The sequence below is a fragment of the Seriola aureovittata genome, chromosome 19 (assembly GCF_021018895.1).
Source record: "Seriola aureovittata isolate HTS-2021-v1 ecotype China chromosome 19, ASM2101889v1, whole genome shotgun sequence".
NCBI lineage: Eukaryota > Metazoa > Chordata > Actinopteri > Carangiformes > Carangidae > Seriola > Seriola aureovittata.
The window spans coordinates 1953255-1974196 of NC_079382.1; the positions used below are offsets into that span (position 1 = coordinate 1953255).

A 20942-nucleotide genomic window follows, 5' to 3' on the forward strand; every position below is an offset into this window, starting at 1 on the left:
TTTGTGTGTTTGTCTATGCTGATCAGAGCAGTATCACTTTTCATTCAAACTCACCAGCTTCAAGTAACGTGGGATTCAGAATTCCACTGAAAATCTGCACGAGTTCTGCGCTACAGGTTCGAAAAAGAGGCTTTGAAACGGAGGCGACAGCATACTGAAGGGTAAATCCAAGTGGTCATAAAATGATTCACAATTTAAAAAAGCAGAGACACCAGAGTCTCGTCTTTTCAAGGCTCAAGAAACTATCAAAATTAAATAATCTGAGAAGGGGACATACGTTTCATAGAGCTCATAGGTCATATACAGCCTGTGGGTCATGCTCGGCTGTTAAAATATGTGCAAATAAAGTGCTAGATCATCAGTTAGATCATCAAACAGCATCTGAAACCGCAACAGTAATCTGACAATCGCACCCAACTCACAGATCGACTTGTCAGGTGTGTGCAGGCGTGACAGTTGGCAGGGTTTGAACTTTCTCTCTCAGCTAGTTCCATCATGTTCTGGGAGAACAGCTGAGTTTGCATGATTCATAGTTGTTGGGGAGACGTGCGGCTCTGTGGAGGCTATGACAGCAGGACAGTGTGGACAGAGGCCTTAAAGGTCACACAGCGTGCTAAATGAATACGGATTGATGGCAGAGAATAGTTTGACTGGCTGCTTCACTAAATGAATTGAAAGACGCATTTTAGCCATTATTTCTCAGTTTCTGTTATTCCCCCTCATGTATTGATTTAATTACAAATTAGAAAATGTTCCTGAACATGGGGAGGATTAAAGTGATAAACGTGACTGCGGAGTTTCAGAGTGTAATTGTTCGACTTGTTGGTGAAATGTGGGGCAACATGCACAAGTCGCAGCCATTTCAGTAGCACCTGCCTTACATGCCCATGAGCAAGGCAGCGAGCCTTTGGTCGCTGCAGCAAAGCTCCAGAGTCTGAATGAGGGGAAAGTGGATGGTGATGTTGCTGACAAATGTGACACCAGTCAGCTTTTCTTGGAATAAGTAAGGGTTAACACACACACACACACACACACACACACACATATATACACGCTGGTGTTGCTAACGTTTCCAGTGCGTTGGCTGTGGTTTTGGCTGCGGCGAGGGCCGAGCCTGAGATCAACGGAGGGCATTGTTACCCCGAGCGAGAGAGACGAACCATTCTTTCCACTTTCCATTTCAGCTCTTGTCTGTTATTATTTTTTGTGAGGGCCAGCTCGTCTTTCCAGCTGTTGTTGAAAGTGATGAAGGCTAATGTGTTTCATGTTTCAAGTCATAAATGAATCCCATTCGATCAGCGGCATTGGGTTAGCGTCTCTGACAAACCAATCTATTATGTGTTTATGATGGTTTGTAGAGAAAGATTTGCTACATTATTTACAGTTCTTGGAGTGACAAGGCTCCAGCTTACTCATGATTTGTCACAGTGAGAAAATCCTAAACACAAAACCATATTAACTTGACTTTTCAGGCATCTCAGCATCAGTGCATGAAAAGTATGAACTTAAAGCTCCATATAGTGTAAAGGTCTCTGTCCATGTGTAGTTTGATTATAGATCAGGTCTAGCTTCTATATTAATACTGTGAAAGTATCAAAGCCTCAGTCCACAGAGAAATGCACACAGCCTGTATTCAGAAACTGAGCCTTTAAACCAGCCGTCAGGACTTCCTGTAATTTGATGTCACAACGGAACAATCACCACCGTCAGCCACGCCCCAAGCCCCGCCCACTTGGACTCAGCGTCCAACCTTGCAGGAGTGTTTTACCTGAAATCTGCTATATTTTTTATTTGACCACTCAGAAACCAGTCTGCCAATCAGAAGAGAGGCTCAGAGCCTCCTCTCTTCTGATTGGCTCCCCGACCTGTTGTTACTAGAGCTCCAGAGAGAAGCCTGAGAGAGGAGATGTAAAAGTTCATTGAATTTTTTTGTGCTGAAAACCACAAATATATCTTCTTATGGATCAACACTTCAAGTAAAACACAGGGAAAGTGTAAAATATGGAGCTTTAAAGGGACAATACTATACAATACTGTACATGCAAACTGAGGTACAGAGTTTCTGATGGCCTGTGCACTCTGAACTCCCTGTCTAGGTTTTCAAATACATTTAAAATATATTGAAATACTTGGCTGCTTTTTCCTTAAAAAAACAAAATGTGACTTTTTCCAAATCTGACTTGCAAGATTATTCTGCATGTGTGTGGTTTCTAGTACTAGTTGGTTCTTTGTAAAAAAACTTTGTCAACCTTAATGAATGTGGGAATGGGTGTCAGCTGTAGAATTTGGTGCAATGCTGGCTCGGCGGAAGTGAGAATTTTCAGGCCACTTCTGTAAAATCCAATCAATTGGCACTCTTTTGAATCACACGATTGATTGATTGATTGATTGATTGATTGATTCCTCTTTGGGCTGCTGAACCTTTAGCTACCTGCACGACTTGTCTTGTCCCGTCTCATCTTTGTTTTCTCCTGATTCCTGGAGTGCAATCTTTTGAATATGATTCCTAAACTATTCTTCTTGTCCTCTTGTCGCCCTAAAAAAAAAGTCTTGGTTTTGTCTCCTTAAAGTCCTTGTAACCTTCTTGAAAACTTGGTCTTCGTCCTCTTCGTCGTCTTATCTCCTCGACTCCTCAGCCGGGAGTAACTGTCAAGAATGCCCTTCACTGTCATCTCGACTGTTTGTCCTTGAATCCTACTTACTAGCCTCCTGATTCCTAACGGTAGTAGGTGATTGCCTCCTTTATCTATTGACCCTTGTCTTGTCTATTACCCTTTTTTTATGGCCCCCTTCCTCTCATCGTCTTTTGTCCTGTTCCCTTGTGTCCACGTGTCTATTAGCCTCAGCCTCTGAGTGATATTACCTTACCTTAGCAGCTTCAGTGGAGGTTATACCTTTCTCAAAGTTCATGAATGTATCATCCCCCCATCACCTCCAGTCCTGGGCTGCAGCTCTACAAACTGTAACCTGGTGCTGACGGATGTCCAGGGGAGTATCACGTCGCCCTGCTATCCCCAGAAATACCCCAATTCACAGGCCTGCAAGTGGACCATGCAGGCCCCCACTGGCTTCATCATCCAGCTCTCCTTCCTGGAATTTGACCTGGAGGAAGCGCCTGGCTGCATCTATGACCGGGTTGTGGTGAACACAGGAAACACCGATGTTAAGTTCTGTGGTCTGACAGCCAACGGACTGACTCTGAACTCGACAGGGAACGTGATGGAGCTGTCCTTTACCTCCGACTTCAGCGTGCAGAAGAAGGGGTTCAGTGTTAGCTTCCGACACGGTAGGTTCCAGGCTGAGACCCGCTATCCAGGTCTGAAGCTGTTCAGACGCATATCAACAATATTATGAGCTATAACCTGCTCTCAACAGGAATCTGATGTATGTATCACCTGCTGGGGTGTGCAGACGGTGAATGTTGGTCTTATTGTAGAGCAGCATGAATAATAAAGCTGTTAAAAACAGTCAGCTGCAATCTGAGTCCTCAGATCTCAGCTTTTCAGAAAACAATTTTTTTTTCTGGCAGCATGTTTTCTTTTTTTTCAATGTATCTCATGGGGTTTCAAAATGTTTTAGAAGATCAAGGGGATTTGGTCAACACATAGAGGAGAATATAAATCATTTAAGCGCCACTGATCAATATTTTTCAAAACAATAACAGATCAAATCCAAAATCCCCCGTCCACTACCTGCTCAGCAGCAACCAGCAGACAGACAGAGCTACAGAGCAGCTGGTGAACACAGTGGAGCATTTAGCAGCTGAAGAGCCAGACATTTCCCTCAGGAGGCGGTGGAGACCAAAATCAGAGCTAAAAGAGAAGGAACACTGCGCCAGTTTTATGCCAACACATTAGGTATAACAACGTTAATTGTTTTAGAGCTGGCATGTGTTTGATTTTGGGATGGACAAATTATCCCAACATGGATTTTTACATCAACCAGAGGCAACTGGTGTAGGATACGAGCCAAACACACAACTAAAAGTTTTCATTTTCATTCTACAGGTGTTGTTGTGTCGCCAAATTTAGTTTGGTCAGTCCTTCCAAAAATGGAACTTCAGACTTTGTTAGCCAAAGAGAATCATTTCCTGCAGCTTTAATTTGAGTTTGAAACCACAGAGATCGGTGGATCAGCATCAACCAGCATCAGCCAGTCCGAGTATCGACCCACCAAAGATCGCTTTAACACCGGTATCTGCTTTGGTGTTTCGGTGCGTCTTGTGTGTACGTGCCCTGATGCGCGTTTCGCTGTGTGTTTGTATGTGTGAATGTGTGTGTGAGCGGTGTTTTTTCCATTGCACACTGGCTGTTAGTTTTTTGTGCTCGTCCAGCAGCTCAGTCAGACTCGTTCTGCCGGGAAAAGCTTTGTGACGAAAACCTCTGATTCATCAATACTTGTGGATGGTTTGTGTGGTATGAAGTGCGAGTTAAAAACCAAACCTGGACAGTGCCTTGCTATTTAAAATGAAAACCATTTAGCAAAAATGTTTATTTATAGTGTGAAGCAAACATAATGTAAAACTGAGGCTGATGCATTGAAATGAAAAGTCACTACAGTCATAATCAGCTGTATCAGTTAAAACTAAGTTTAGATTTAGACAGTTAGCTGATGAATGAAAAGATTTCTGTTGATTTTTCCACTTGTGATTTTTCTATTTTCACTTCTCCTTTCGGTCTTTTGATCTTTTCCCGATGACTTTCTTTCATCCTGGCTTCTTTTCTCACTTGTTTCTCCTCTTGTTCATTTTCTATCTCTGCCTTCATTGCATCCCTCCCCCTCTTTGTATAATTAATTTCCTTTCTTTCTTTTTCTTTTGTTCTTTTTCTTTAATTTCTTTCCATGCTTTCCCACTTTCCTTTTTATTTGTTCTGCCTTGCAATTCTTTTCATCTTTCCTGTTTTTATTTTATTCTCATTCCTTTGTTACTACTTTTCTGCTTGTCTTTCTTTTATTCTTTCACTTTCCTCATTCTTGCTTTTCTTTCTCAACTGCTTCTGTCTTTCCTTCCATCCTAACTTTTCCCTTTCCTTTTTTTTTTTGTCTTTCTGTCCTTCCCACTCCTTGCTCTCTCCCCTGTCCTCTCTCCTACCTTCTTCCTTCTCTTTTTCCATCCCTCCCTTCTAGTTGCTGTGGCTCTGAGGAACCAGAAGGTCAAAATATCCGGTGGCAACGGCCATGTCACCAAGGTCGCCAACTCAATTTCCATACCGGCGCTCACCCAGCTGACCCTGTGCTTCGAGTTGGAACGCAATAGCCAGAAACAGGTATCACACAATCTGCTGATGAAAGATGTGTATGGCTATGTAGCTATAGCAAAACTTACAAATTGCTGCTTCAAAGTCCCTTGAGGAAAATTTGCAATTTGTAATATTGGTCCTATCTTTAAAGTTTTACCAGCAGATGTCTGAAGGTGTTAAATAAATTGAAAACCTTTAGGTTTCGATTACTTCCCAAAAGTCAAGAAGGAACGTTCGTACTCTAACAGATTTCTCTTGGTCCCTGAACAGAAAGAGTGGATCTTCACCTACTTTGACACAAATAACAATGAGAGGCTGGGTTTGGGCTGCAATCGGGCTGGCATTATGTCGTTGATCGTTGGTGTAGTTATCTGTCCGATCAACGATATCTTCTCAGCCTCTGACATCACTTCTACCATGAAACGTTTCTGTGTGATGTGGACATCGTCAAATGGCCAGGTGGGGGTTAATTTCAATGGAAACCACAGGTTCAAGTCCTGCCCCTCCTCCGTGGGGCGCACTATCCCGGGGGGTGGACAGTTCCGGTTAGGAGGTGAGTCCAGGTTTTAAGTTTTACTACTATTAACTTTTATTTGAATTTACGATGTCTGACATGACTTATTAGCTATTAAAGTCAAATGATATTTTGTCATGAAGATGCTGCATCCAAGAGGTTTTATCACCTACAAAGCTTTGATTTGGGGATCTCTCGACTTATGTGGTTCAGTTATGCTGAAACAAAGCTGTCTGCAAAACCTCTAATTCATCAAGCAAAATGAAGACCTAACCTGTAATGAGGGGTCACAAGAATCCTGGCTGCAGACATCTGAATCCCTGTCCACATCTCTTTTGGTGTTAGGGTCTTGGTGTTTCACCCAAATGGAGAGACAACGAATCTAATTTGAGAGCTCTGTAGGAAGGTAGAACGTTTTGCCAGAGCCGTAAAAATAGTGACAGAAACATGGCAACAAGCCTGGATGAGATATTTGCAGCTCCTGTAAGTCCACTTACAGAAATAAAAACTCTTAAATCAACGTATTTCTTCGATTGACATGACAAATATTAGTCAATAAGTACAATAAGTCTTCTGCTACGACTGAAAGTAGCACCCGGTGGACAGAAAATGTCAGTCACTACCAATCGGTTTGGACAAATAGCTCCGCTATAAGACAGACAGCAGGTTACATGAACACGAGGTCACACGGGATAATAACTGTGAGGCTTAGGACACCTATTGATGTTTTAAGGGTTCACAAGTCAAAATGTTACGGAACAGCTGCCAGCAGGAAATATCAGCAGGAAATGTGATGCTATGCTAGTTGTGCACTTGTAGCTCTGCCGCCCGTTTCTGAGCAGCCGAATGAGACTGGAAACGTTGAATAGGCGGCTACAGAAAATGAATCTGGTAACAGCTTCTTAAATGTGAGGATCTGCTGCTTCACTACGTGATTGTGATTGAATATCTCCGTGTTTTTATTTGGTTTAACAAAACAAGTCATTTGATAGTGTCACCGCAGGCTTCAGTAAATTGTGATGGGCCTTTTAACTATTTCTTGACATTTTACAAACCAAACAGTTCAAGAAAATGATCTGCAGATTAAGTGGTAATGACAATAATGGTCGGCTGCACCTGTAGCAGGGAGCTTTTGTCACAAAACAAAGCTAAAAGACACAAGTTTTAACATGTGCCGAAATGAAACCACAAATGATCGAGCTCATTTTGGACAAAGAGACGAGAAAAAAAGTGATAAAACAAGTGGATTATGATGATTATCAAGGACTAATCAAAGATAAATGGTGCACTTAGACTTTGTGGGAGTGTATGTATTTTTATTGTATTAAATACTGGATGAATGTTGACGATGATGGCACTAGAGGAAAAGTCGAAGGAGGAAAAGTAGGCGGACATGAATGTCTGAACCAAATATGACAGTCCATCCAGTAAATATTAGATATTTCAATCTGGACCCAAGTGGTGGATCAACCAACCAGTCAACCACCTGACAGCCCACAGAATCCAGTGTTGCCATAAATCAATCTGCTGACTGATTAACATTACTGCATTACGGTCTTCAGAGAACCAGAGATGTTAACATGACGGATCTTTGTGTTCAGGGCAGAACAACTTCGACGGGAACATCTACAACCTGCGGCTGTGGAATTCTGCCATGACAAAGCAGCAGCTCAAAGTGTTGAACTGCGACGAGGTGGGGAACGTCATCGACTGGGACAACAGATACTGGACCATCCCCTCCTCTCTGGCCCAGACCGACACCTCACTCAGCTGCAGTGAGTACAGCGAACAATCAGTCTGCTGCTTCCCTTAAATCGCCGGAGGAACCAATGTGGATTAATCCGCTGCTGAAAATAGTCCCCAGCATATACAATGTGTAACGTTTGATAAAAAAAACTACAGTGAGCAGCTGTTTTAGGAAATTACTGATACTTTTTAAAAAATGAGAATATATATTTATGTGATGTTTTTAAAGAGTTACGTCTTAAGTGGGAACCAATGGGTCTTGGAGCAAACAGATTGTTGCTTTTGGACTTTTCATAGGATTTGTTGACAATAAGGAAAAAAATCTGTGCACAGTCAAACTAAAGCAACAATAGACCCATCAATATTGAACTAATCTTTACAAAATAATACAAGGGGAGCTATTCTCTATTGCCATGTAGCTGCAGGTTCACCAAGTCATTTTTATGATTGAGAAACATTTGTCACTTCTTAAAGTAAATGTTCAAAGTCCTTAGTTATCTGTCTGATATTATTAACTAATAATAATAGAATAATAGAATTTTCTAGTCTTACACCAAATGTAATAAACAGTCCAGAGCAAAAATTCTTATAATGTGTAGCAGTAAATAAAGTCAGTGAATAAGCTCATAGTAATTAAAAGCATTAAATTAAAATATGCAAAAACATGTACAAAACTGTTTTCTCAAAATTGCTTCTCACACACACACACACACACACACACACACACACACACACCCACACACACATCCACCCACACCCAGTCTGTTTGCTATCATGGTGGAAAATTACAACCAGACTTCAGCCAAATTCTGGTAAATTTTGACTGTGGCTGGCGAGTTAATTGACTCCAGCGCTGAGTTTGGCTGCTGACCCGACATCATTCTGATTCCTGCTCCGCTCTAAAGACCCAATTGGCTGGTAAAATACACTGAGAGTTCATGGTGAAATTCCTGCACACACGCATAGACACACACACACACACACATACATACATACTGTATTGAAATTGATTTCATTTACTTATTTATTGCAAAATTTTTCACAGTATTTATTAGTGCATTAGCATCAAAAATGCATTATGCACAAAATATGAGCACATATACATACACACACATACACAGACACACACATGCTTGCACAAGTTACCACAGACACTCTAGACACACTTAAAACCTGAAACCAAGTTTACATAATCAACCATTTTCTCACCTTATTTAAGCATTATCCATGAAAGAGAGTGTAAGAGTACACCCTGTGTGTGTGTATGTGTGTATGTGTGTGTGTGTGTGTGTGTGTGTGTGTGTGTGTGTGTGTCTGTCTGTCCACAGAGTAGTACTTCTTATTTAAAAGCGCTGTAAATGAGTGTGTAGCCACAGGAGGTTAGCCACAGTGGTTTCAGTGCAATTCGTGCCAGCACTGTACCCAGTGCAGAGCGGGCCTGTGAGTGTGTGTGTGTGAGTGTGTGTGTGTGTGTGTGTGTGTGTGTGTGTGTGTGTGTGTGTGTGTGTGTGTGTGTGTGTGTACGCATGCTTGTATGCCTCAGAGACCTGCAGTGGTTTTCAAGAAATGCATGATTCTGCACTTAGTTTCCTGATTCTCTTGTACGCACATACACATCACACACACGCGCACACACACACACACACACACGTACACACACATAGTAAATAGCCCACAGCTGGAGAATTCACATGAGCTTTCCTTACTTTACATGAAATGTGATCTGCTGTGATCCACGCTGAGAGAGACACATTATAAACCAGAGTATGAATGAATTCTTTGATGTCGGGCTTGTGTTTTTTACAACAGTGAAACACAGTGTGGTCTGATTGAATGGAACAACACAACGTAAATAACAAAAAGCAAAAGAAAAACTGAAAACAAGACATTTGAACAAGATGTGACACAAAATTAAAAAAAAAAAAAAAGATAAAACAAAAAATAACATGATGTGAATGTTAAATTTGAGAAGTTCTGATGCTGTGAACCCATGCACACGTTAATGTATTTTTACACAGTATCTTTAAATGTTAGTAAAGATATATGTGTTTTTAGTTTATGAGTTGTGGCCATGAATGTTCCTTCTTTCTTTCTTTCTTTCTTTCTTTCTTTCTTCAGTGTACACTTCTAACACAAACTTTCATACAAAATCTGAACTATAATATTTAACAACATATGACAAAAAAGAGGAGCAGGGAGAAGAAAAATCTTATGTGACCGGCCTCCATCTTAAAGAAGGACGATGTTATTGCAGTAACAGCACTTTGTGGTGCAGCAGCATGAGCTTTAAGACACTCTGTTTAAACAAAAACTAAGTTTAGTATATAAATATGATTATAAACCTCTTCTCGAGAAATAAAAACAGTCAAAACATCAAGTATAACCGTCCAGTTTAGTGTAAACCTGCATGTGAACACAGCTGTGACGTGTGTGTTATCAGAGGTTTAGAGAGAGCAGGAAGTGGCGCTGCAGAGCTAATAGACCTTTCAGTAAAAAACATAACTTCTACCTTTGTTTTCACTTTCAACTGTGTTGTTTTATTAATCAGATAAGTAAATGTTGCTTGTTAAAATAGTTACTGTCTCTTCACTCAGCCTCGAAGGTAATGGTGTCATCTACAGTAATAAAATATCATCATAACCCGTGCAAATGAAAGTCCAAAAACAAAAGGTCGATCCACACCATTATGACTTGTCTCAAAGACAAACACACTTTCACTTCATTACATTTAAGAGTGGTGCGTCCACGATGATGCTGCGCTGCCACCAGAGTTTTCTGATGGTAAAAACATTGATGTTGGACTCAGTGTGGATTCAGTATTTCTGATGTGCCGCTGATGTGTGATGTAGGAGCCAGGTTTTTAAAACAAATGTGTTTTTCTCTTCAGTTAAACTGAATTGATCAGAAGGAAGGAATCACACACACACACACACACACATAATTTTCTTAGTTTGTATTTTGATGTTTCCTACGTCTCTCTCTTTCTGAGGGATCTGTTTAAATCCTGGATGTCCGAACCACCTTCATCTTGCGCTTGTCTGTCTGATGACCTCTGACCCTCCATGATTGCTTGAATCCCTGATTGCTGCTGATTATTGATCATTAATGAATGGTGTAACTGACACTGTGACTTTGTCTCGTTGTAATGTGTTCTCAGGCCACCGTTTTCTACTCATTTTGTGGCCTTTTTAACCGATCGCTTCATCCACTAATTGAACCTCTGATCAATGTGATAAAAACTGTGTTTGATGCTGATGTTTTTGACCATCGACTGCTTTGTTTTGACTGATGTCCACTAATCTGTCCTTCTCTTTACAGTTTGCTACCCTCATTGCATTCACTTAACTACTGCTGCGCCAACTAGTGGTGAGTGCTGCTAACAGGCTGCTCATGTATGTTGTATGTCTGTGTGTGTGTGTGTGTGTGTGTGTATGTCCTGGAGGTAGGTATGATCCGGCTTGCGCTAACTGAGCTATGATGCATGCAGAGAATGTGCAATAATCTCTTTAAAAAAAGTGCTAAATGCTGAAGTTTATAAAATAACTTAATAAAATATTAAATATGTAATAACCTAGGTATCCATTGTAGTGTGTACGCTGAGAGTAAACAAGGCTCTCAGGTGGTTTGACACTCTGACAGCCATGTTGGAGCCTCAGCTCTTCACCGGCATTGGACATCCAGTTGTGGCTCTAGTCGTATTCTTAGGTTCTCCGCTTGTTGCCGCTCATTGTCTGACGTGTCAATCACTGTGTCGTCCCGGTGCACAGGCTCCGTCCATGTGGATGCAGATGACAGTTTTTACAACGCCACCAACAAACTGTCAGTCAGAAGAAGCTCCTTCCTGTCAAAGCGCTGCAGGCCGGTTTTGAACTTTTCATGCAACGACGAGTTACTGCTGACAGGCTGAAAGTCTGGATTGTGGCGTTAAATAAAGAGCACAACTTGACTGTGTCAGCAGAGGTGAACAGAACCTGCTATTCACTGTCAGTGTAGAGACGCCAGCTATATTTGCTGTTTGATAGCAATTTGTCAAATCTGAATCTGAAACTTAACAAATCTAAATGACAATCAGAGTGTTTCCTGCTTCCTATTTGCTAATGGAAGACTTGATTCTAGATTTGCAAGACTCCAACTTTTATAAATATATAAAAGAGTCAGAACCAAATGGACTCAGTTATCAAGTTATCAATGACCAACCAACCAGTACTGGAATTTGCATATGTGAAGAGATTTGTGACTGGAGATTGTATCATTTAGTCAGTTACTCTGTGATTTGGTATCACTCCTTGAAAATGTAACTATATAAAGATGGACGTAGCTTCCATGATGTCACCCACAGGTTTCTAAAGAGCAGTTTTGAAGGTCAGAGCGGGCTGCTCCGCCGTCGCCATCTTGGCAGTGTCTAACTCCTGGCTAATCCAAAAATAACCAAAGAAGTGTGGAGCCAAGACTTTGGTGCATGCCGGTTTGTTCGGTCCAGCGTCAGTATGACATGACTTTGTGATGAAGGTCACCTGGAGATGAGAGACAGGACTGCAGACATTTCATATATCTCCTTTCTTTGATCTTGTTTGTGAGGTTGGATTTCATCGCCTCTGTGATAATAGTCAGTGGTTAAAGTAGACAGAGGAGTAAACACTAAATTCAAACATCAGTGAGTTCAGTCAGCAGGTCTGAGTTTCCGCAGGCAGCAGCAGTAGTAGGTTGGTGGCTGTAGTGTTCAGGGTCGATGGCGGGTTAGAGATTCACAGCTGTGTTTGACTGCTTCATCGAAGAGGCGCTTTAAGCTGAACAGCACAGACACACGGCCTGAATACATGCAAACACACACATGCACCGTCTCAGACATGGACACACACCTCTGGTACAAGCTCCAACCGGGCAGCCAAGGGCCGACTGTGGGTTTCTGTAGCCTTCATCTGATCTCTGTTAACTGGACGCAGAAGTCATGAGGTATCTAGTGCTGAAGTGATTAGATTGTTAATATATTTGAGAATGAATTTTGATAATCAATAAAGGGTTTGGTACTTTTTGAGCAGAAACTAGAACTCTGCATTGGCTGCACTGATAACAGAATCAGTACTAAATAGAAATGAGATGAGCCTTAATTGATCCCTGCAGGGACGCTGGGTAATTCCAACAGCAGGAAACAGAAGCGGAGGATTACTTTGGGAAAACAAAAGGTGATGTATTGACTCCATAGTCACAGCTGTCTGCTCCTCAGAGATTAAAAATGATCCAGGTTACAGGTTTTTTTATTTGCAGGGAGCGTAGGAGCAGAAGGTCACAGGATATACTAACAGACAGGACTCCGAGACAAATGTGAATGAATAAACATAAAGGAGTCGTACAGAGCAGTGGAACAGGGCAACACTGAGAGGAAACAAACACTTTAGGGATGGTCTTTTACTCTTTGAACCTCTTTAGACGGGAGTTTATAGAGCTCCAGGAAGGATTAAACCAGATAGGTAAGGTCCTGTTTGAAGCCAGATGTGTTTTGACAGATGGTTTTACAGAGCTCACAAACTTTGACATTTTCCATTCTTCAATAATGGAAGTTATATAGCTGTTCCCGCTTCTGCTGGCTGACTGTTGTTTTTCTCTGTAATGGCTTTGAGGTTTACTTTCTTTACTGCGTTTAATAACATACAGTTATGATCGTATATCCTGTTTGGCCAACGTCCTGGAGTCGTGCTTTTTTTTCTAATAAAGGTTTTAATTTGAAATGTGCTGAGCTGTGAGCAAGAGAGAGTAGATATTACAAGTGGATGGTAATGGCTAAACTGGGAAGTAAATGAGGAGATTGCAACAAAAAAAAAAAAGAAAAAACAAATTTGGCAGCCATAGATAAAAGAACATGGCTGCACTGACTGTAATCTCTTTATAGACACAGGTCTGCTACATTAAAGATGCACAGTATATCCAATATAGATGTTCTTCTGTGGAACTATGTGTCATATTTTTAATTTCTTCTACTGCACAGAAGAAGAAAGTTGAAAAATTGATAATCTTGCTTTAGTTGCTACAAGTAAATATTGCAGGAAAACAAACCTTTTAGGGGCCCAGGGCAAAACAAAAATTTGTTAGGACCCTTATTTACCCCCAAGGCTTTTTCCAAGTTCCAGTGAAATCCACTGAACAGACCTCACTTGACACTGACATTTGCCCAGAGACCCAGAAACCTCTGACTGATGCAGAGTTTCTGTGTCACATCTTTATTTAGACATAACCGCCATGAGAGTTAAGTAGAAACGAAAGTAATGAAACTTTTAAGATGATATTTTAACAATGTAATTAACACATTACAGATGTAATTTTCTGCTGCTAGGCGTCTCTCAATCCAAACAACAGCAAAAGATGGAGTTTGGTAACGTCATGAAGTAACATGGGATCATGGGAGTTGCCATAATTGCTGTCTTTTTACCCGCAGCCGAATTATCCACAGAGGTCTCCTCCTCTCTGAAACAAACGGAATCAGTAATTAAAACCAGTACAACACCGAATAAAGCAGTTTCACTTTAAGAATCGCTGTTTCTCCGATGCTGTTGGGTGGACGCTGGACGTCTTGGTGGGGTTGTGAACCCAGCTGCCGCTAACGTTTGCAGCTTGTTTCTCTGATAACTTCAGAATCCTTCATCCATGTGTCTCAATGTGGCTTAAAAATTACGTAAACCTATTTTGATGCTTCCGGCAGACAACCACAATGCTGACGCAAAAGAGGATATGACATCATTGACCAAATAAAACAGACCGTTACGATGATTAAAATCACGTTTTTCTCTTGGTTTGCAAATTGCTGAGAATATCTGGGATAATGTAAGTACAGAACACAACTAAAGAAAAATCACATATAGCACCTTTAACTTGTGTGGATGTTATTGGTGTCATCTGATCGGTAGATTCTGCTGACAACTTTTATCTGTTTGACACCTGAATCTTACCTGATAAAGGTCCAACAAGTTCTTCAAACTTCACTACAACATCTTGTTGCCCTCCGACATGACATAAGAGCCTTTGGTTTGGTTTAGACATAAAACTGACTCAGTTAAAGAAACAGTCGCAGTCACGGCTGAAGGAAAACAAGTTTATCATTGATAGAATCAAACAAACAGTCATGTGTCTTGTTTGGTCTCTGAAGGTCTACGGACTGAATTATATTATTAAATACAAATGTGCTATTGAGCACCGCAACAAAATCTTGGAGATTGTCTATAAACTTTAAAGGTATGCTATAATATTCAGTCTCATACATGTGTATGAATCAGCCCTAATCACAACTTAATGAATGCATTAAAGATTAAACCCATGTTCCGTCTTTATTAATGGATTTCCAGTCCCTAACAGCTCCTCCGCCCAACTCCACAGCTTTGAAGCACAACACATGTCTTCCAAGTACATTTCACACTCATTTTCCTTTCCAGAAAGGTGCGCTTCATTTTGTTTACCTTGAAAATGCTGTCTTCTTTTTACGAGGCTACCAAAGCGCTCTGGGCCATTTGAAGCCATTTTTATGTTCCTCTTTGGTCTGGTAATGAGGCCAGTGCTGATGGAGGCAGAGAAAGAGCTGTTGCCAGGCGCCTGCCGCGTCTGTGGAATGAGGTCGTCTGTGCTCATGCATGTATGCATGTGTGTCCGTGTTTCCTCGGGAGAAATTGTGTGTCGCACTTTTGTAAGAACTCTGCGTAACCGGGCGTTGCTAAGTGTGTATTACGTTGTCTTTCATCTGTTATTGATGCTAGAAGGTGAACACGGACACCTAAACACACACACACACACACACACACACACACTTTATGATGGCGCCTGTCAGTCTCTGCCCCTAATCCTTCCTTAAAGGACAATTGTGGTTTATTACAAGTTGAGTTTTATTTAGTTTTCATCATTTCTCACTTTACTCACCCAGTTAATAGGAACGTGGTGACTTTTCGAAAAAAGCAGCAACACAACGATCGGAAACAAACCTCCAGGTCAGACAAACTCATTTACAGAGTAAAATTATGACCCAGACTCTCAGACCCACGTCCTGCTTCGACTTTGACCTGCCGTACTTACTGTGGTAGTGCACACTCTGTGGGTTAGCCCTCCTTTCTTTGTCTTCTCATATCTACTTCTTCTAGTTTGCTTAAGCTAGTGTTACTTAACGTACGTTTTGTTGCTAGGCGACATCTAGTGGCTGTAGAAATTATGACAGGCGCAAAAGGGAAAAGTATAGTGACATAGACAAAGTCTACTAGGAGGAGGTGGTGGATGGATGAATATGACACAGGAGAGCGGTGTTTGATTCCCATGTGAAAGTAGCAGTTTATATTGTTTCTATTATCCATGACCATTTGACAAAGTTAACCAGGTTGTTATTATTGTAACCATGACAACTAAAATCGTCTAATGTTTAGGAAGTACTAATTTTAACCCAAATCATGATCTTTTCCTAAACCTAACCAAGCCATGACCGTTTATTGTTGTAACTATGCCGACAAAGCTCCGGCTCCGCTGTCGGTACAGTCTTCATGTTTGTTATTGCAACCATGGCAACCGAGGCCTGCCTCCGTAGGGGCAGTATTTCAGGGGACAGTCCTCTGGGTCGTATCAGAGGGTTGAAAAAAGTGACCTGTATGGTTGTTGTGGTTGGAGGAGTTGGGCAGTTACTGCACATGCACGCCTCCGAGCCGACTAGAAAGAAGTTTAATAATAACAACAACTGCGTTCGCGTGTATAACGGCCTTACTCTTTATGTGAGTTCAGCCTCTCAAAGCTTTATTTCAAAAGCTCAGTTTTAGCTGTAAGATTTATGACTTAAAACACTGGCTCCAAATTGAATTCAAAATCAATCGCACAACTTTAAGAAGTGTTTAGATAATATTGTGTTTTATTGCCCGTCAAGACTCACAAAACTTAAAACTAGAAGATGTGGACAGAAATTGAAAAATGATCCTGTAAATGTGGTCTTGCATCTGAATTTCATCCAAGAAGTAACTGGATAGTTAAAAGAGTAATTCAACATTTCCAGAGCAGCCACCGTGTTTTTTTGGTCTTCCAACAAACAAAGTTGTGTTTAGATTCAACAGGGACTCACTCTTAGAAACATTGTTCCCGTAGCCCCGCTAGTGGTCAAGAACTCCACAGGGCACCTTTAAGTCTACCAGGACCTCGCCAGACCACAAAGAGACAATCTAAATCCCGGTCTGCCTTTGCCAGCAGAGAACAAGATATTTTCCCCGTAAAATCCAACCAGACACTGAGTGTTGGGAACGGCAAATGGAAAAGCTTTAATGAACTGAACATTGGTTAAAATGCCACAGTGTTATTACACATGTCAACCATTAGTTCATACCAAAATGCTGCAGAATATTACTTTAACCGTGAAACACATTCACAAGCCCTGAATATGGGCCAACTGTAACAGCTTCCCTCCCTGCAAATAATAAACATGTTGTTCCAGTAATGACGGTGAATTATAGCGCGCTGCCCGGTGTTGAGTCATTACATTAATTATAGCTCATCAGCTACTGTCACCACAGTGACACCCTGATAAAGACATACAGGGGAAATGTGCTAGCTATGGGGAAAAACGGGTTGTGTATTTATATTATTGTTCATTCATTTGCATTTTGAACACTTGAGCTGACACAGAATTACTTCTTTTACTGATTGCTGTTACTAAAAACATGGAAATGTGTGCTTGTCTCCTTGCAGATGAGAAACATATTTTGACAGTAATGACATGGAAATTTAGTCTGCTACCTGGTGCTGGGTGATTAGATTAATTATAGCTGATTATTAGTGATAGATCTGCTTCTGTCCTGGCTGGCACTTCTGCTGTTGAAGGACTCAGTAGGCCACAAGAGTTGCACAAAGCTGTATTCATTTCCCCCCGATCACAATATGTTGTTCAACAGATTTAGAACCGTCAGAATCGGGAGAAGAGGGAGAGAAAGAGAGAGAGAGAGAGAGAGAGAGACAGACGATGTACGTGAACATTCCATTCTTCTGGTTTCAGTATTTCCAATAGATGTTGAACCTGCTGCACGGATTTGCTCCAATTCAGGCACAAGAGCATTGATACTGGGTGATAAGGTCGGGCTCACAGTCCAGTTCATCCCAGAGGTGTTGGACTGGGTTGAGACCAGGACTGTGTTCAGCAGGCCAGTCCAGTTCTTCCACAACAAACTGGGAGAACCATTTTTTTTTTTTTGGAGCTGGCTTTGAGCACGAGGGTGTTGTCATGTTGAAATAGGAAACACAAATTGTTGAGAGGCACGCTGTCATCTGAAGTATTATTGTATGCTTTAGCATTAAGATATCACTGTATTGAAAGTAAGGAGCCCAGGAAGAAAATGACTCACACCAATCGCACACTAGTTTATGTAAACAGAGGTGTCCATACACATTTGGCCTTATGTTGTATATCGCAATCTGCAAACACTTGTTAGTTGATTCAATATATTTTCTTAAAATAAACAATTTTAATGTGCACCGAGGTATCTGTCCACATACTTTTGGCCACATTGTGTACCGTAGCAGAGAAACAGAATGGGGAAAAACATGAATAAGAAGAGAGATATATGCAAGGACAGAGAAAGAAAGGAGAGGAAAGAAAGAAACAAGGGAAAATTAGACTTAAGGAAGGATTAATAAAGCGAGGAGAAAGAGAGGTTGAGAAAATGGGGAGAACAGAAGGAGGGATGTACAGAAGAGGGAGGTAAAGAGACAGGTGAAAAGGTGGGAAGTAGGAGTGAGGGAGAAATGTTTGAAGAAGAGGATAAAAGAGAGAAAGAGGCTAAAAGAGAGATAGGGAGGTATGAAGGGAAAAAAGTGAAAGACGAAAGTAGAGAAGGACAAAGGAAAAGAGGCAAAGGGAGAGAGAAGGGAAGGGGGGGGTAAGTTTTGACTGGGCATAATCCTCAACCCTCCACACCTCTTTTGAACCACATGCCATCCGCGATTACTGAATTCCTGCTTTTTCACTCAGCTGATCACCGCGATGATTTGCTGACATTCTGTTGAACACATTCCCTCTGTCTGTGTGTGTGTGTGTGTGTGTGTGTGTGTGTGTGTGTGTGTGTGTGTGTGTGTGCGGTTCTCCCCCTCCCTTCTGAAGGCCTGTGAATCTACAGTACATGTGGGCCCGAGCTCAGGATTACATTTCAAATGGCCAAAATACTTTAGGAGCGTTTGAGTTTTGGCTGCTGTGCACAGTTGGTCAGACAGACTGTCCCTGAAATAAAACAGCAGTTTGTTTGATTCCTGCGAGCCGCCGATCTGCGTCCCGCCGCAACCCACAACATCTGATTGATTTGAAATCTGCAGGATATCAAGAACTAGTGTGGGAAACTTTCTTGAAGGCAAAGTGCCAGGGATTGAAATAGATTATCATGTTTCTAGATTGCCTGCCTGTCATCTAGTGCATGCTGGGACACGCTCCAATTCACTGCAAACCTGTTACTAGAACAACTAGAACCAGAATTTTGTTGTGTGACATTAGCAGGTTGCAGAAACAAACATTTAATATAAAAAAAAATGCACCCATAGTTAATTTAATATAAACTTTTTGGTGCCAGCATAAAAACTTGTTGACATTTTAAGTCATCTAAGTATTTAAAAAAAAATGTTACAAACTAAATTGGAATGTATCATTATTAATCAGGATTTCTAGTGTTGAGTATTTGAGGGGTAAAACTTTCCTTGGTTTTCTCTAGCTTTTTGTTCTAAAATAAAAAAAAAGAAGATCACATCTCCAACTTTTGGAAATCTAGTCTGATAATTGGCCTAGAAATGATCAGTAAGGGCAGAACGTCAACTTCAGAGAGGCAAACATTTCAGTCAGTTTCAGATTTTTGTCAGGTAAATGGTCAAACAGAAGTATCTTGCTATTTATAAAAACAATGTAAAATAAACCAACTAACCTCAAATTGGCCTTTGATTTTATAAACACAGTTCACTGCTGCATCACCCTCCAAACCTGTGTCTGAGTGCATCAAAAGTGAATGTCTGTGCGTTAAATTTACTGTGTGAATAAACTGCTTCTCCCGCTAAACTGTCTCAAATTTAAAACCATGCTCCCTGATCATTTTAATTAACTAACCTTTTGTTTTTAATCTTCCTTCCCCTCCATAAAGGTGTTTCCCCACCCAGCAACACACCACTCACTACCAGCTGTGACTCCCCTGGACTGGGCTGCCCAGGTAGGGATAACAAACACACTTCCACTGTGGATACTGACATTGGAACTGGTGGCAAAAAAAGGCTGATAATAACTGCACCTTTTCTGATTCATCACCTAACATAATTTCGGGCGTTATTTTCTTCCTCTTTCCCTTTGTGACTAACTAAGAAGTATAATCATGTTCCTCCTCTAACCAATAATCACAGGTCAAGAGACATGTAGACGTCTAGGTTAAATCTGTGTGTAAAAATGTGTAACCTAGATATCTGTGGTCACTGTTGTTGGTTTAGTTGGCCCTTTTTACAAAATCCTATGGAACTCATTGTATGAACGATGAGTTATTCATCCTTGATGGACCAACATGGGGACAGTAGGTCATGCTGCAGTTTACTTAACCTGATGTCTTTATTGATTAACAGCTTTCTCACCGGCCTAATCAAATCAAACCAGGCAGGCAAATGCACCAGTTACATCGAACCAAGTCAAACGCATTTGGTGTGAAAAGCACCTTAAAGTACTTTTATCTTTTCAAACTGATCTAGCTGACTAACCAAGTTGTCTGGATGTTTTTTAATCTCCTTTCTTCTATTTGTTCTTCATCCATCTGTCATCAGTATTGCAGACTGTCAAATATTTATTGAACTACTACTACTAATCATTGCACCTTCTGGCAGGTTGGGGATTGATTCTTCCTATTTATTCTTTGGGAATTCCATGTCTAAGTCGAACAGAATCTTTAAGGTAATTTTGGTGAAAAGGGTTACCCAAAGCACCTTCATTGTTGAAATGGCGTGACCCTAAAGCCTGGCAGTGTTCATACCTTGAATTATCCACTGCAGTACACAGGGTGTGAAACCCCTAACCCACTGCCAGGAATGCTAGGTAAGTTTTTCCTTGATGACCACATACAACAGAAGCCCCAAACATATTGAAGCCTCTGAAATACTGTCAAAGGATGTTGGAGGGAGGAAAAGGCAAAATGAAAGACGGGATTGAGAAGAGGAAGAAGGTATTAGAAATACGAGCAGTGACGATATCAGAAGATTGGTTGAACAAAAGTTGCAGTTGGTGCTCTGGTCAAATCTCAAATGATGGAAACCATGTAGAAAACCTGATGAAAGTCAGACATTTCTCTTTGTTTTATGTATTAATGCGAGGAAGGTTCCAGTCTCCTCTTCATTGCTCCACATGTATCTGCTGTGTTCCTCTCTTCATATTTCATGTACATCAGCGTTTCTTCATTAAGTCTGTTCCCATTACAGTTTTTTGTCTATTGTTA

General features: G+C 41.0%; 1 protein-coding gene across 4 annotated transcripts in view; it reads left to right on the forward strand.

Moving 5' to 3' along the window:
- The window catches only part of adgrg6 (adhesion G protein-coupled receptor G6), a 103918-nt gene that overhangs the window by 27838 nt on the left and 55138 nt on the right, over nt 1-20942 (forward strand). For 2 of the 4 annotated variants that reach the window (XM_056405132.1, XM_056405134.1), the window contains exons 3-8: nt 2939-3286; nt 5128-5267; nt 5511-5793; nt 7356-7529; nt 10819-10866; nt 19617-19682. In XM_056405132.1, coding sequence (XP_056261107.1) covers nt 2939-3286; nt 5128-5267; nt 5511-5793; nt 7356-7529; nt 10819-10866; nt 19617-19682 — 1059 coding nt within the window. The remainder of the gene's footprint in view (nt 1-2938; nt 3287-5127; nt 5268-5510; nt 5794-7355; nt 7530-10818; nt 10867-19616; nt 19683-20942) is intronic. The other 2 variants (XM_056405133.1, XM_056405135.1) reach the window with 2 other exon arrangements.